Raw genomic sequence first — 13,839 nt, 5'->3', positions numbered from 1 at the left:
GGCAAATTAATTTTTTTTTTTTTTTTGTCAGAATATTCCTTGTGTGTCCTTTTCCTGCCTGCCCTTTGCACTGATGCTCTTCATTAATTAATGGGATATCTCTAAATCCCAGCCTTTTGCTCTCAGCCTTCTGCAGCTTCTCAGAGCACTCAGGTTTGTGAGTGCCCCTTTTCAAGAGCAAAGACTTCATTTTGAAACTAAAACTTTAAGCTTTAAAACTAAAACTTTTCTGCAGCTGTTTACATTTAGGTCTGAGACATAAATCTGTATTGAGCTGACTCATTTTACTTCTGGTACCTAGAGTTGTACACCAAATAAATCAGCTCCTTTTTCTGCAGCAGCATCACTGAATGGATTGAGATATTTAATGAAGGAGAAATTAATCACATGGAGCCAATGGGGTTTGTTGAGTTTTTCTGAGCTTAGTGAGGTTTTGGATGACAAAAGTTTCTTTCCACCTTCACCACAGCATCTCTAGGAAGGAGGCAGCTGCCTCATCCCAGCCTCATCCATCCCTGGATGGCAGGAACACATCAGCTCTTTGGGCATCACTGGTATCCCCCCAATCCATCACTCCCAGGGGCTCTGAGTCTCCCCATTCCCTGTTCTGCTCTGACATGGAAGCATTTCCCTTCCCCCAGGAGGCCAATCCCAATTATTTTGTGGGAATTTGGCAGCCCAGTGCCGAGGTGTCAGCAAATGAAGAGGTGGGGAACATGCTGGGTGTTTCCATTCCTTTGCAAAGCTGAAGGGTGAGGACTTGGTCCATGTTGGGGTGAGATGAAGCAGCCAGACCCAGGGGACCTGAGAAACAACAGCTCAGGGTTTGTTTGATGGGGAGAACCTGGGGAGAACTCTTCATGGGATGGTCCTGCCAGCATCCCAATTCCTTCCCCAGCTCTCTGTAACCCCAGCACTCAGCAGGCACTTTCTGCTTTTCCTTCTCTCCAGGTGATGTTTACAGAAGAGGATGTCAAGTTCTACCTAGCTGAGCTGGCCTTGGCCTTGGACCATCTGCACGGGCTGGGGATCATTTACAGGGATCTGAAACCTGAGAAGTGAGTTGGGGAGAAAGAGAGGGAGCACAAATAGCTGAGCTCGTAGGTGTTGCTGCTCCTTGTCGTGCTGGTAAGGCAAAAGGTGCCAAAAAAAAAAAAAAAAGAGCACAAAAATAATAAAAAAAAAAAAAAAACACAAACAAACAAAAACCCAAAAAACAAACAAAAAACAAACAAAAAAACCCAAACCAAACCAAAATACCCCAAAGAGAAGTGCTGCTCCCTGATTGATTTAATCCATTGATTTTCACAGGAAACCCTGGGTTTCCTGTGAGCAGCCTGAAGTAACTCCACTTCCCCCTCCTACAGAATGCCCTCTGCCATTGTTTCAGTCTGGTTTGGGCCATGTTTGCTATAAAAACTTTAACTAAATAAAGGAGCCCTTCTGACAAGCAGCGTGCAGATCAGCTCAGGGGAGGTGTGACCATCAGGCTCTTCACATCACTTTCCAGGCACATGCCAGCATTTTTTTTTTTTTGCTTTGGGAGGAAAATCAGAAACAGAGGAGAGAATGAAGTGCATGTTAAATCCATTCCCTGTGCCTGGGACTCCCAGAGCCTGGATTTTTGGGGTGCTGAGCATCATCCTGTGTCACTTTGTGTTTTGAAGTTCATCTCTCACTGACCAGAGCTGCAAGGGGGGGAGAGCACTTAAATTTCTGCATCGCAAGCTGCTGTGCCTCAAATGGAGGAATTAAACATTATAAAATAATTAAAAAATAAAAATAATAATCCATCAGTGCCAGTGTCACACTGAAAGCAGCTGCTGAGACCCCATGGCCTCTGTAGGAGACCCCCTGGCAGTGTTCTAGTTGAACAACTACAAGGTTGGTCCTAAGAGTCCCAGCAGACTGGTTGGAAACCAGAACTGTTCAGACCCCTTGGGAGAACCCTCAGAACATTAAAATTTCATTTTTTATTTTTTTTTTTTAAGATTCCCTGAGCAAAGAGCCACGTTAACACTCAAAGCTACAAATGAATTCTGAGTACAACCAGAATTCCTACTCTGGGAGTTGTTATACAGTTAGCTGCACTTCCTACAAAAAGGCAAAAAATGGGGTTTTCTGGTTCAAGTCTTGTTTGGAACAAGCAGAAGCTTCTTCCCTGGAACTGCTGCAGCTCAGTTCTTCTGCTGGAGTTATCTTGGTGGTTCCAGTGGTTTCCCTGGTGCTTAGTACCTGAGGAGTTATTCCCTGAGGCTTCTTTCTCTTTAGGAACTCCAGGCTGTTCCCTAGGGCAAAGAGACCAAGCCAGAAAAATGGGATCTTATTAGAAAGTAGAGTATGATGCATGTGGAATTCCTTATGCTGTGGTTTAAGAGTGGGAGTGACTTAGAAGTAACTTTTCCTTCTGAGAATGCACAGCCATCATCATCATCATCATCATCATTATTATTATTATGATTATGATTATGTTTATTTTATTATTATTTATTTTATTTTTAATTATTATTTTAATTATTATTTTTATCATTATTACCATTAAATTTTGTCTTTTTTATACCTTCAGGTGCCCCCTGGTACAGTTCTGTTGTGCAGCAGTGGGTTTTGCTGCAATGCCCTCAGTGTCTGTAGAAGGTTCAGAGCTTTACTGCTCACACAGCAGCTCCTGAGCTGCCCAACTCTGTTTTAGAAAACCCAAGCAAAGCAGCTCAGTCCTGAGGGCAGCTCCTGCCTGGAGAGGGGAGAGCTGGGAATCAGTGAGGGACAAATGAAAGAGCCCTTGAGAAGGGCTTTCAGGTTAATGAGGGTCTCCAGGTTTTCTTTTCTGAAGTTTTTGGCTTCAGTTTTTGGAAATCAGAAAGTGAGGGTTGGAGGTTTCTTGCACAAGTGATCTGGCTTGGAGAGAAACTTAAAGCATAATTAAAATTAAAAAATTCACACACACACAAAAAAATTCACAATTTGGTGCATTAAGGGTTCAAAGTGAAGCCTAAAAGACAGGAATCAGAATTTAAAATAAAGAGAGAAACAGGAGAGAATTGCTATGGCCTTGATTTACGTGTTAAGATTCCACTATGGAATAACCTCACCAAAGGGTCTTTATCCCTCTGCTAAAGTTGCAGGAACACAAAAACCACTAAGAAGAAGAACTTCTGGCAGGAGTTTCTCCTGTATTTTGATGTTTCTCAGCTCTTAGTTCAGTTTTCCTGCCTCTAACCTGGAGACTTTGAGCCTCTGTTTTTCCAAGGAATTCTCTGAACCTGGGATGGATGAGAGCAGCTGGAATGGTTGTGGGCCAAGCAGCCAACCCTGAACCAACAATGTTTGGGGTTTTTTTTAACACAGAAGAGGCTGGCAATGGGCAGTATCCCATAAACACACTCAAACCTTACACTGAAGCCCCAGAAATGAGGAAATCTTGTACTGAGAGGTTAGCAGCCCATGGGGCTACAGCCCCCTTAGCTCTGAAGAGCTTCTTATGGCTTTTGTAATCTCAAAGCATTGATGGAGAACAAAGGTTTTTCTGAAGTCTGAATCACACGAACAACTCCTGGGGGTTTTTTTGTACTTTTTTTTTTTTCCTTCTTCTTCTTCATTCTGCAAACCATCTCAGCCTCCTTTCAGCTGGGCTGCTCCTGCACAGTAATTGTGCTTCTCACAATGGGGTTCCTGCTGCTGCCAGCAGGGAATGGAGAGGAACTGGAAAGTGATACAGATAAAAAAACAGGGAAGGCAGAGAGAATGCTCAGAGAAGCAGCACCAGGTAGAGTGCTTGTTGCTTCTGCATGGCTTCTCCAATGAATTCAGTGCAAAAATTCCCTTTTTCTCACTCCTGGCCTCTGATTTTTTGCATCCACTGCAGCTTTGGGTCCATGCCCATAGCACTGGATGTCTTGGCAGAGCCCATCCAGGGCCATGGGGAGCTCCAGCAGAGGCATTGGGCAAAGGGGGTCAGGGACCAGGAGGGAACTGGAGGTCAAGTTTTAGGGGGCAGAGGATGCAGATCCACAGGCAGTGAGCATCCCTCCATCCTCCTGCTCATACAAACAGGGTGCCTGGACAAACGTGCATCTGGTTACCTAGAGACTGAAAAAAAAAAGGCAAAAATTAATAATAATAATAATAATAATAATAACAACAACAATAATAATAATAATAGTCTGTGCATTTGCAGAAGGAAAAGTTACTTCTAAGTCACTCTCACTCTTAAACCCCAGAATATGACATTCCACATGCATCATACTCTACTTTCTAATATGATTCCATTTTTCTGGCTTGGTCTCTTTGCCCTAGGGAGCAGCCTGGAGTTCCTAAACAGAAAGAAGCCTCAGGGAATAACAACTTGGGTTTCAGTGTGGCTCAGCAGCACCTTGTTCCACAAAGGAGGCCACTGGGACAGCCAGCTTTATAGCAGCTCCCAGAGTGGAAATTCTGGTTGCACTTCCAATAATTCACAGCTGGGGATTGTTAACATGGAGTTTTACTCAGGGAATCAAAGTGGAAAAAAAAGAAGAAAAAGAAAAAGGAAATGAAAAAGGAAAAGAGAAGAGAGAAGAAGAAAGAGAAAGAGAAAGAAAGAGAAGAGAAGAGAAAGAGAAAAAGAGAAAGAGAAAGAGAAAGAGAAAGAGAAAGAGAAAGAGAAAGAGAAAGAGAAAGAGAAAGAGAAAGAGAAAGAGAAAGAGAAAGAGAAAGAAGAGAAAGAGAAAGAGAAGAGAAAAGAGAGAGAGGGAGAGAGAGAGAGAAAGAGAAAGAGAAAGAGAAAGAGAAAGAGAAAGAGAAAGAGAAGAGAAAGAGAAAGAGAAGGAGAAGGAGAAGGAGAAGAGAAAAGAGAAAGAGAAAGAGAAAGAGAAAGAGAAAGAGAAAGAGAAAGAGAAAGAGAAAGAGAAAGAGAAAGAAGAGAAAGAGAAAGAGAAGAGAAAGAGAAAGAGAAAGAGAAAGAGAAAGAGAAAGAGAAAGAGAAAGAGAAAGAGAAAGAGAAAGAGAAAGAGAAAGAGAAAGGAGAAAGAGAAAGAGAAAGAGAAAGAGAAAGAGAAAGAGAAGAGAAGAGAAAGAGAAAGAGAAAGAGAAAGAGAAGAGAAGAGAAAGAGAAGAGAAAGAGAAAGAGAAGAGAAGAGAAAGAGAAAGAGAAAGAAGAAAGAGAAAGAGAAAGAGAGAAAAGAGAAAGAGAAAGAGAAAGAGAAAGAGAAGAGAAAGAGAAAGAGAAGAGAAAGGAGAAAGAGAAAGAGAAAGGAGAAGAGAAGAGAAAGAGAAAGAGAAAGAGAAAGAGAAAGAGAAAGAGAAAGAGAAAGAGAAAGAGAAAGGAGAAGAGAGAAGGAGAAGGAGAAAGAAAGAGAAAGAGAAAGAGAAAGAGAAAGAGAAAGAGAAAGAGAAAGAGAAGAGAAAGAGAAAGAGAAAGAGAAGAGAAGAGAAAGAAAAGAGAAAGAGAAAGAGAAAGAGAAAGGGAAAGGGAAAGGAAAAGTAAAATGTTGCCCCTACAAACTCTGTTGGCTCAGACTGACTAAACCCAAAGCAAAGTTCTGCACTAGCTGTGTCCCTGTTGCCTCTCTCTCTTTAGAGAGGGGAAGGTGGAAAACCTCGTGAGGCCAAAGAGATGCAAAACGTGTGCTGTGTCCATAGGAAACAGCAAGGGCTCTGGGTACAAAATGGAAAAGACAGAAAATGGCTGTTGCAGGGGGGAAATCCCACACCCTGTGAATTGTGGTGTTGTTCTGAGGGGTTTTTCTGGGTCTTGGGGCAGCACCAGAGGGGATCCTGGCAGCTGCTTCCCAGAGGCAGAGCTGTGGAGCTGAGTCCCTGCCCTGTGCCCAGCCTGGGGGCTTCATCCTGCTCCCCTCTGGAGCACAGGGATGGATCAGGGCTTGTGCTGGCAGCAATACCTTGGGCATGGCTGTTCTAGCCTGGCCCTTAAGTATGATGCCTCTTGGGGAAAGCTGGGGAGAAAGACTAGAGGGGAAGGTGCTTTTGTCAAGCAGCAAAAAGCTTTAATTGTGGCACAGGTTGGAGTGACTCAGCTGCTGCCCTTTGATGGATGACATGGTGAGAGGCTGCTCTGACCACAGAATGAATGACAGATCATTTCTTTCCAATTATCTTTCAGTATTCAGCCAACCTTTCCCAAAAGCAGAGCCCAATGTGTTTGTTTCACTTCTGGTTATTTTCCTCCTGAATAATTGAGGTGCCTTGCTGAGAGAAGGGGAATATCAAAGCAGCTGACACCTCACCAGAACCCTTTTGGGAAGACAAATCCACTCATTCTGATCAGAGGTGAAGAAACAGCACCCTGATTGCTGCCTTGGTAGCAACAAATTACCCAAACTCACAATTTTTCAGCTCCAGGGTTCTGGTTGCCCTCCAGCCCAGCACTGCTGGTTGGGAGCTTTTCCCAGGAAGATGCTGGGATGCCTCTGTGGGAATAAAACCTCTTGGCAGGTGACAGACACTGGGACTTGGCTTCTGGGCTGAAATTTCATTTCTGCCTCTGTCCAGAACAAATGAGAAGGGGCTGAGGTCCACCCAGTCAGCTCATGGCTTGTCACTCTGCTCTACAATCACTTTTAGTATTTCAGCATGAACGTGGCCACCCCTGGAGTCAGTGTTTGGTCCAAGGAGTCCAAACCCTGAGTATTTTCTGTGTTTGCTTTCACTGTTGTGAAAAGAGCAGGAACCCTTCAGCTCCATCCCCTGCTGACAGCTGCTGTAGGATGCTCAGGAGCTGGGACAGACATCTGGGGGTCGTTTTTCTCTCTGGAGGCAGAGGGGCTCTTCATTAGAATCTTGCATCTCTCCTTACCTGTATTAACCCTGGTTTATTCGTGTTAACTGCACTCCCTGTCTGCCTGATGAAGAAATGTTTGCTTTGTTGTTTTTTCCTTGGCAGCATTCTCCTTGATGAAGAGGGCCACATCAAGATAACAGGTAAGGGAGGAATGGACACCTTGATGTCTACCTGATGATCTTTTATTTCCTTGCCATGTGTCCCATGCCATGTGGTGCTGGCTTGGAAAGAAAAAAAAAAAATTGCTTCCAAAACCTCATGAACCAGTGAGTTTGAGTGAATGTGCTCAGGGTGATCCTGCTTTAGTGGGGGGGTTGGACTTCATCTCCAGAGGTCCCTTCCAGCTCTGCTGATTCTGTGAAGGGTGGGCTCCTTCTCTTCTCTTCTCTTCTCTTCTCTTCTCTTCTCTTCTCTTCTCTTCTCTTCTCTTCTCTTCTCTTCCTCTTCTCTTCTCTTCTCTTCTCTTCTCTTCTCTTCTCTTCTCTTCTCTTCTCTTTTCTCTTCTCTTCTCTTCTCTTCTCTTCTCTTCTCTTTTCTCCTCTCCTCTCCTCTCCTCTCCTCTCCTCTCCTCTCCTCTCCTTTTCTCTTCTCTCTCTTCCACTTCTCTTCCTCTTCTCTTCCTCTTCCCTTGCAATCCCTCAGACACCCCTGTTGCACAGCACATGAAGAACATCACATCATCTTGGTGAACCTGTTCTTCTGACTGGTGGGCAATGTTCAGCCTGGGTTTCTTACCACCACGGGGGGAAGGATGATTCCAGTTTCATCGCTCACTCCACGTTCAACTCCCTGAATTATCACTGTGCTAGAGGGCAGAGAAAAGGATTACTACTTAAAAGTTTCTAAAAGTTCCTAAAAGTTCTTCAAAGTGCCAACCAGGCACCAGAAGTTGCTCCATCACTTGGGTGGTGGCTTTTGATGGAACAGTTGAGGCGATCGAGAATATCGAGAAGACCCAATAAGTGTTTGTTGTTTCAATTCTTTTTTATTATTTCATTTTTTTTCTAATTCTTTATTTTTTTTTAGATTTTGGCCTGAGTAAAGAAGCCATTGACCATGACAAGAGAGCATATTCCTTCTGTGGGACAATAGAGTACATGGCCCCAGAGGTGGTCAACCGGCGGGGACACACGCAGAGCGCGGACTGGTGGTCGTTTGGTGTGCTGATGGTAGGTGGGGAACCTGAGGGTGGTTGGAGAGAAGTCAGCAGATCCCTGAGGTCCAAACCAGTGATCCCAGCAGGGAAGGGCTGCTGGACCAGCTTTTGGAGCCCCAGCTCTTCCCGAGCTGCTCTTTCTCCCTAGAGGATGAGCTGCTTTGCTCCAGCTCTCCCAGCCACCACTTGCTTCTCCCAGACCAAGCAGGGGTTAAGACCTTGGTGTTTTCTAAGTTTTGTTTATATTTTACAATCCCAAAGGCTTTTTAAAGTGCTTTGTTTGTGGTTTTTTTTTTTCTTGTTTCTACTGTGTGTTTTATTGCCTTATTTGTTCCTAATGCACATTATTCCTTCAGTTCATTAGAGTCACTTCATGTCTGGCTCTAAACATCTCCTCTGCCCTCCTACCCAAAGTAGCAGAACAGATTCACAGTTACTGTTTTCTTATATGTTTTCTTATTGTTGGAAGGGACCTTAAAGCTCCTCCAGTCCCAACCCCATGGGCAGGGACACCTCCCACAGCCCAGGGTGCTCCAAGCCCCATCCAACCTGGGCTGAGACACTGCCAGGGATGGGGCAGCCACAGCTTCTCTGGGAAACCTGGCACAGGGGCTCAGCACCCTCAGATTAAAGAATTTCTTCCCCATCTCCAACCTCAATCTCCCCTCTTCAAGTTTTAACCCATTTCCCTTCTCCTCTCCCTACCCCCCCATGTCCAAAGCCCTCCCCCAGCTTTCTTGTAGTCCCTTCAGATATTGGAAGGTTGCTCTGAGCTCACCTGGGAGCCTCCTCCAGGCTGAACAACCCCAACTTCTTCCCAAACACACCAAAATGTGACCCCAAATAGCAGTGTAACCAGTTTGTGAGAAGGCTTTGAGTTGAGTTGAGTTGTGTTGAGTTGTGTTGTGTTGAGTTGAGTTGAGTTGTGTTGTGTTGAGTTGAGTTGTTTTGTTGGTCCTTCCCATCCTGCATGCTCCAGGCTTGCTGTCCCACTTTGTCCTGGAGCACAGCTGTTGGATCACTGAAAATCACTAGATTTTCCCCAGGTGTTGAGTTGTGTTGGGAACAGGAGGTGTGTGTGATGTCCCTCACCTGCAGAGACCACCCCAGGCTCATCTCATTCATCTTCTTGTTCTTATTCCACAGTTTGAGATGCTGACAGGGTCGTTGCCCTTCCAGGGGAAGGACAGAAAGGAGACCATGGCACTCATCCTCAAGTGAGTACCCACGCTGCTTTTTTTCCTCTCTAAATCACCTGCACCCTCCAGGCAGCCCCGAGGCCCAAGATATATGAAAGGCAGAGAGCCAGAACGTGCTGAATTCATTTCTCAGGGCTCTGTAGCCATGAGTTTCATCAGATTGCCCCAGGTCAGCTCCTGAGAGGGCCTTCCCAAAGCCATGTTCCTTGCTGGCTGGAACAAGGACTGTCAGCACTCAGCCAAAGTGGGAGCAGTCAGACACCTGCAGGGCAGCTTCTGGTTCTCTTGCTGCCAAGTTTTAAACCTTTTCCTTTGCAGTTGTATCATTCACTAATGGTAAGTGCAGACCTCAGGGTCTGAAGCTTCTCTCTGCCCAGTATTACATGTTTTCCTCTATGCCAGTGAAGCACCAAAAGGGGAGAAGTTTTTTGCTCTTTAATCCATTTGAGCTTTAGTCTATTCATGAAGTTTGTTTGCTTAAATCCCTCCTGATTCCCAAATCTATTACACCAAGCTTAAAAATTGGGGAAGTAAAAGAAAAAAAAACCAAACCAAAAACAACAACAACAACAAAAAAACTATAGGAAAGTTACTTATTGAGGCTGCCAAAGGTGTTATGGGAATCTTTAGCTCTCCTGTACCCCCAGCAAGGCCAATGGTTCAACCTCCAGCCCCCCCAGACCAGTCTGAGCTCCTCTCTCAGTCTGCCCACCCCACCTCCACTTCAGAACCCACAGCAGGCTGGAGGAAAGCTTTGGAAAACTCTATTTTCTTGTCAAGTGTTGTGTTCTTTCAGAGCCAAGCTGGGGATGCCCCAGTTCCTGAGTGCAGAAGCCCAGAGCCTGCTGAGAGCCCTCTTCAAAAGGAACCCCTCCAACCGCCTAGGTACGTCTGGGACCTCTGCCCAGGAGCCTCCAGAGCTCCTCTGCCCAGAGTTTTCCTCTCCATCTGCAGTGTCCTGCATTTCTCCCCTCAGTATGGAGAAGCTTGGGTAACCCTGGAGAAAGCTGCAAAGAGCAGAGGCAAACCCTGGGGACCCAAACTCTGGGGATCCAAACCCTGGGAATCTAACTGATTGGGATCTAAATACTGGGGCTCCAAACCCTGGGAATCCAAACCCTGGGAATCCAAACCCTGGGGATCCAAGCCCTGGGGATCCAAGCCCTGGGGATCCAAACCCTGGGAATCAGAAAACTGGGAATCTAAATCCTGGGGATCCAAACCCTGGGAATCCAAATGGTTGGGATCTAAATGCTGGGGATCCAAACCCTGGGGATCAGAACCCTGGGGATCCAAACCCTAGGAATCCAAACCTGAGGATCCAAACCCTGGGGATCCAAACCTGGGGACCCAAACCCTGGGGACCCAAACCCTGGGGACCCAAACCCTGGGGATCCAGACCGTGGGAATCCAAACCTGAGGACCCAAACCCTGGGGATCCAAACCCTGGGGATTCAAATCCTAGGAATCCAAACCCTGGGGATCCAAGCCCTGGGGACCCAAACCCTGGGGATCCAAATGGTTGGGATCTAAATGCTGGGGATCCAAACCCTGGGGATCAGAACCCTGGGGATCCAAATCCTAGGAATCCAAACCCTGGGGATCCAAACCCTGGGAATCCAAATGGTTGGGATCTAAATGCTGGGAATCCAAACCTGATGACCCAAACCCTGGGGATCCAGACCCTGGGGATCCAAACCTGAGGACCCAAACCCTGGGGATCCAAGCCCTGGGAATCTAAACCTGGGGACCCAAACTCTGGGGATCCAAACCCTGGGAATCTAACTGATTGGGATCTAAATGCTGGGGCTCCAAACCCTGGGAATCCAAACCCTAGGAATCCAAACCCTGGGGATCCAAGCCCTGGGGATCCAAACCCTGGGAATCAGAAAACTGGGAATCTAAATCCTGGGGATCCAAACCCTGGGAATCCAAATGGTTGGGATCTAAATGCTGGGGATCCAAACCCTGGGGATCAGAACCCTGGGGATCCAAACCCTAGGAATCCAAACCTGAGGATCCAAACCCTGGGGATCCAAACCCTGGGGACCCAAACCCTGGGGACCCAAACCCTGGGAATCCAAACCCTGGGAATCAGAAAACTGGGAATCTAAATCCTGGGGATCCAAACCCTGGGGATTCAAATCCTAGGAATCCAAACCCTGGGGATCCAAGCCCTGGGAATCCAAACCTGGGGACCCAAACCCTGGGGATCCAAATGGTTGGGATCTAAATGCTGGGGATCCAAACCCTGGGGATCAGAACCCTGGGGATCCAAACCCTGGGGATCAGAACCCTGGGGATCCAAACCCTAGGAATCCAAACCCTAGGAATCCAAACCTGAGGATCCAAACCCTGGGGATCCAAATCCTAGGAATCCAAATGGTTGGGATCTAAATGCTGGGAATCCAAACCTGATGACCCAAACCCTGGGGATCCAGACCCTGGGGATCCAAACCTGAGGACCCAAACCCTGGGGATCCAAGCCCTGGGAATCTAAACCTGGGGACCCAAACCCTAGGGATCAGAAAACTGGGGATGTAAATCCTGGGGATCCAAATCCTGGGGACCCAGACGCTGGGCATCAGAACACTGGGGACCCAAATCCTAAGGATGCAAACCCTGAGTATCAGAACCCTGGAAATCCAAACCCTGGGGCCCCAAACCCTGCTGCTAGTTTGTGGTTTTGTTTTTCAGTGGAGAGAGAAAACCCCTCCCAAACCCCTTCACCTTTGATGAAGGGTTTAAGCTCCCAGCTGCAGATGCTCATCCAGCTGAGACAGAGCTTTCTGTTTAATTCTCTGTCATTTCCCTGCCAGTCCCAGGTGGGGGGCAGAAGAAGGAATCAGATTTGTCTCCCCCTCTCTCTCTCACACCTTTTGTTGCTGTCTGTTTGCTGAGCACATTTTCACAGGGGGATTTCTTCTGTATTGCCCTAAACCTATTCCCTCCTTTCTTACTCTGTTAGTAATCCTATTTAAACTGTGGGAAAGCAGAAGGATGTACTGGATCCTGTGTCCTGTGCCATCTGCACCTTTGCTTGGGAGTTTCATGAAGAAATTAATTGCATTTGGCCAGGTCATGGGCAATGCCAGCTGCAGGGTCATTGCAGGCTGGGGCTTTGGCTTTTAAAGGGAAAAAAAAAAAAGGAGCAGTCATACCAGCTGAATGAGATGAAGAGAGCAGCACTGGTTTATATTTGATTTTAAAATCACATCTATTTGTGGGGGTTTCTTCTTTAGAAGTCCCTCCCCAGCTTTCCTGTAGGGTCCCTTCTCCACCTCCAAGCTCTCCCAGGACAAACCCAGGACAATCTCAAGCCTTGGGGACAAACCTTTTGGCGGGGCTGTAGCAACAGGACAAGGGGTAATGGTTTTAAACTGAAAGAGGGGAGATTTCAACTAGATATTAGCAGGAAATTCTATCATGAAGGGTGGTGAAACACTGGGAACGGGTTGCCCAGAGAAGGGGGGTAGAAGCCAGATCCATGGGAAGATTCAAGGCCAGATTGGAGAGGGCTCTGAGCAGCCTGATGGGGCCCTGAGGAGACCCAAATGGCCCAAAAAAGGGTTTTTACCTCTTGACCCAACTGGGAGCTCCTGGAGCTGGAGAGATGAGAGTGACAAACAGGTTAGAACTGCTCCCAGGCAATTTGCTTGGCATCCCAGGAAATCAAGAGTCCTGGGATTTCTCAGTTCAATCCACAAGCAGCAGAAGAGCCAACACAGACTTTTCCCCACTCCTTCCCTCTGTTCCTTTCTGCTGTTGCCCCTCTGCCTCTGCTGCTTGGGTTTGGTCTGTTCTGCTCTTTCTGTGGCTCCCCACAAGCTGCTGCCCACCCAAAACAGGGACCCAGGGGAGTTTCTGCACCCAGAGCCTTGAAATAAAAAGCTACTCCCTAAAATAAGGAAAAATCCTTTGGTTTAGCCATGGCACTCATAGCCCCCTTCTAATAAAAGGGTCAAGGTTTTAAACCTGAGGTTTCTTGAAAGGCTGGGAGGAAGGCAAAGGTTATCTGTAAAGCAAACATCCAAGGGAACCAAAATCTCAGAGAGTAACAGAAAAATAGATCTCAGTGTTCCAGGGAGAGAGGGGGAAAGCTTCAGGAGGCTCTCTCTGGCTCAGCAGATTGAGCAGCAAAACCCAGGAGGATGGAAATGGTCTCGTTGAGCATGAAAGGATGGAGGATGCTTAATGGTGAGTCCAGGGCTCAGTCCATAAGGGGACTGCTGCAGCTTTGTGCATTTCAGGCTTTTGAGGGCAAGGGATGAGTCTGAAGTGACAAGAAAAGTTGGCTTAGGGAGCCTGTTTCCAAACCTCAAGAAAATTAACCCCTGATGCTGAAATAAATGAGCCATGGTGTGGATCAAACACTGGCTTTCAGCTCTTGTTTCCCCACTCTGCAGATCTGGGAGGTGTTTGAGCTCCAAAGTGGTTTGAACCTTGGCAGAATGAACAAGGCCAAGCTCTGAAAATCTCTCTTTGTTCTGACAACCTCCATTGCCATTTGCCACCATTTGCCATTTGATTTTGATGCCCCCACAAACTGAAGGGAAGAGTGAGGGTGTGTTCTGAAACCTGACTTTGGGATTTTGTTTTGAAGCTTTGCATTATTGATGGGGAAAATGGTTGAGTTGACAGGGAAGGGCAGGTCATGCCTGACCAACCTGAGCTCCTTTTATGATCGGGTTACCCGACTGGTGGATGAG

The 13,839-nt window shown here is 46.6% G+C and overlaps 1 protein-coding gene across 1 annotated transcript in view; it reads left to right on the top strand.

Annotated features, from left to right (window-relative positions):
- RPS6KA2 (ribosomal protein S6 kinase A2) overlaps nucleotides 1–13,839 on the top strand; it is a 118,918-nt gene that overhangs the window by 78,535 nt on the left and 26,544 nt on the right. Inside the window, exons 6-10 of the mRNA XM_030446676.1 lie at nucleotides 952–1,058; nucleotides 6,878–6,915; nucleotides 7,802–7,944; nucleotides 9,078–9,148; nucleotides 9,927–10,015. Of these exons, the coding sequence (XP_030302536.1) occupies nucleotides 952–1,058; nucleotides 6,878–6,915; nucleotides 7,802–7,944; nucleotides 9,078–9,148; nucleotides 9,927–10,015 (448 nt within the window). The remainder of the gene's footprint in view (nucleotides 1–951; nucleotides 1,059–6,877; nucleotides 6,916–7,801; nucleotides 7,945–9,077; nucleotides 9,149–9,926; nucleotides 10,016–13,839) is intronic.

This window comes from Calypte anna, chromosome 3 (assembly GCF_003957555.1).
Source record: "Calypte anna isolate BGI_N300 chromosome 3, bCalAnn1_v1.p, whole genome shotgun sequence".
NCBI classification, from domain to species: domain Eukaryota; kingdom Metazoa; phylum Chordata; class Aves; order Apodiformes; family Trochilidae; genus Calypte; species Calypte anna.
The sequence above is the reverse complement of the archived record's forward strand: the minus strand, read 5'-3'. Positions and strand labels throughout refer to the sequence as shown.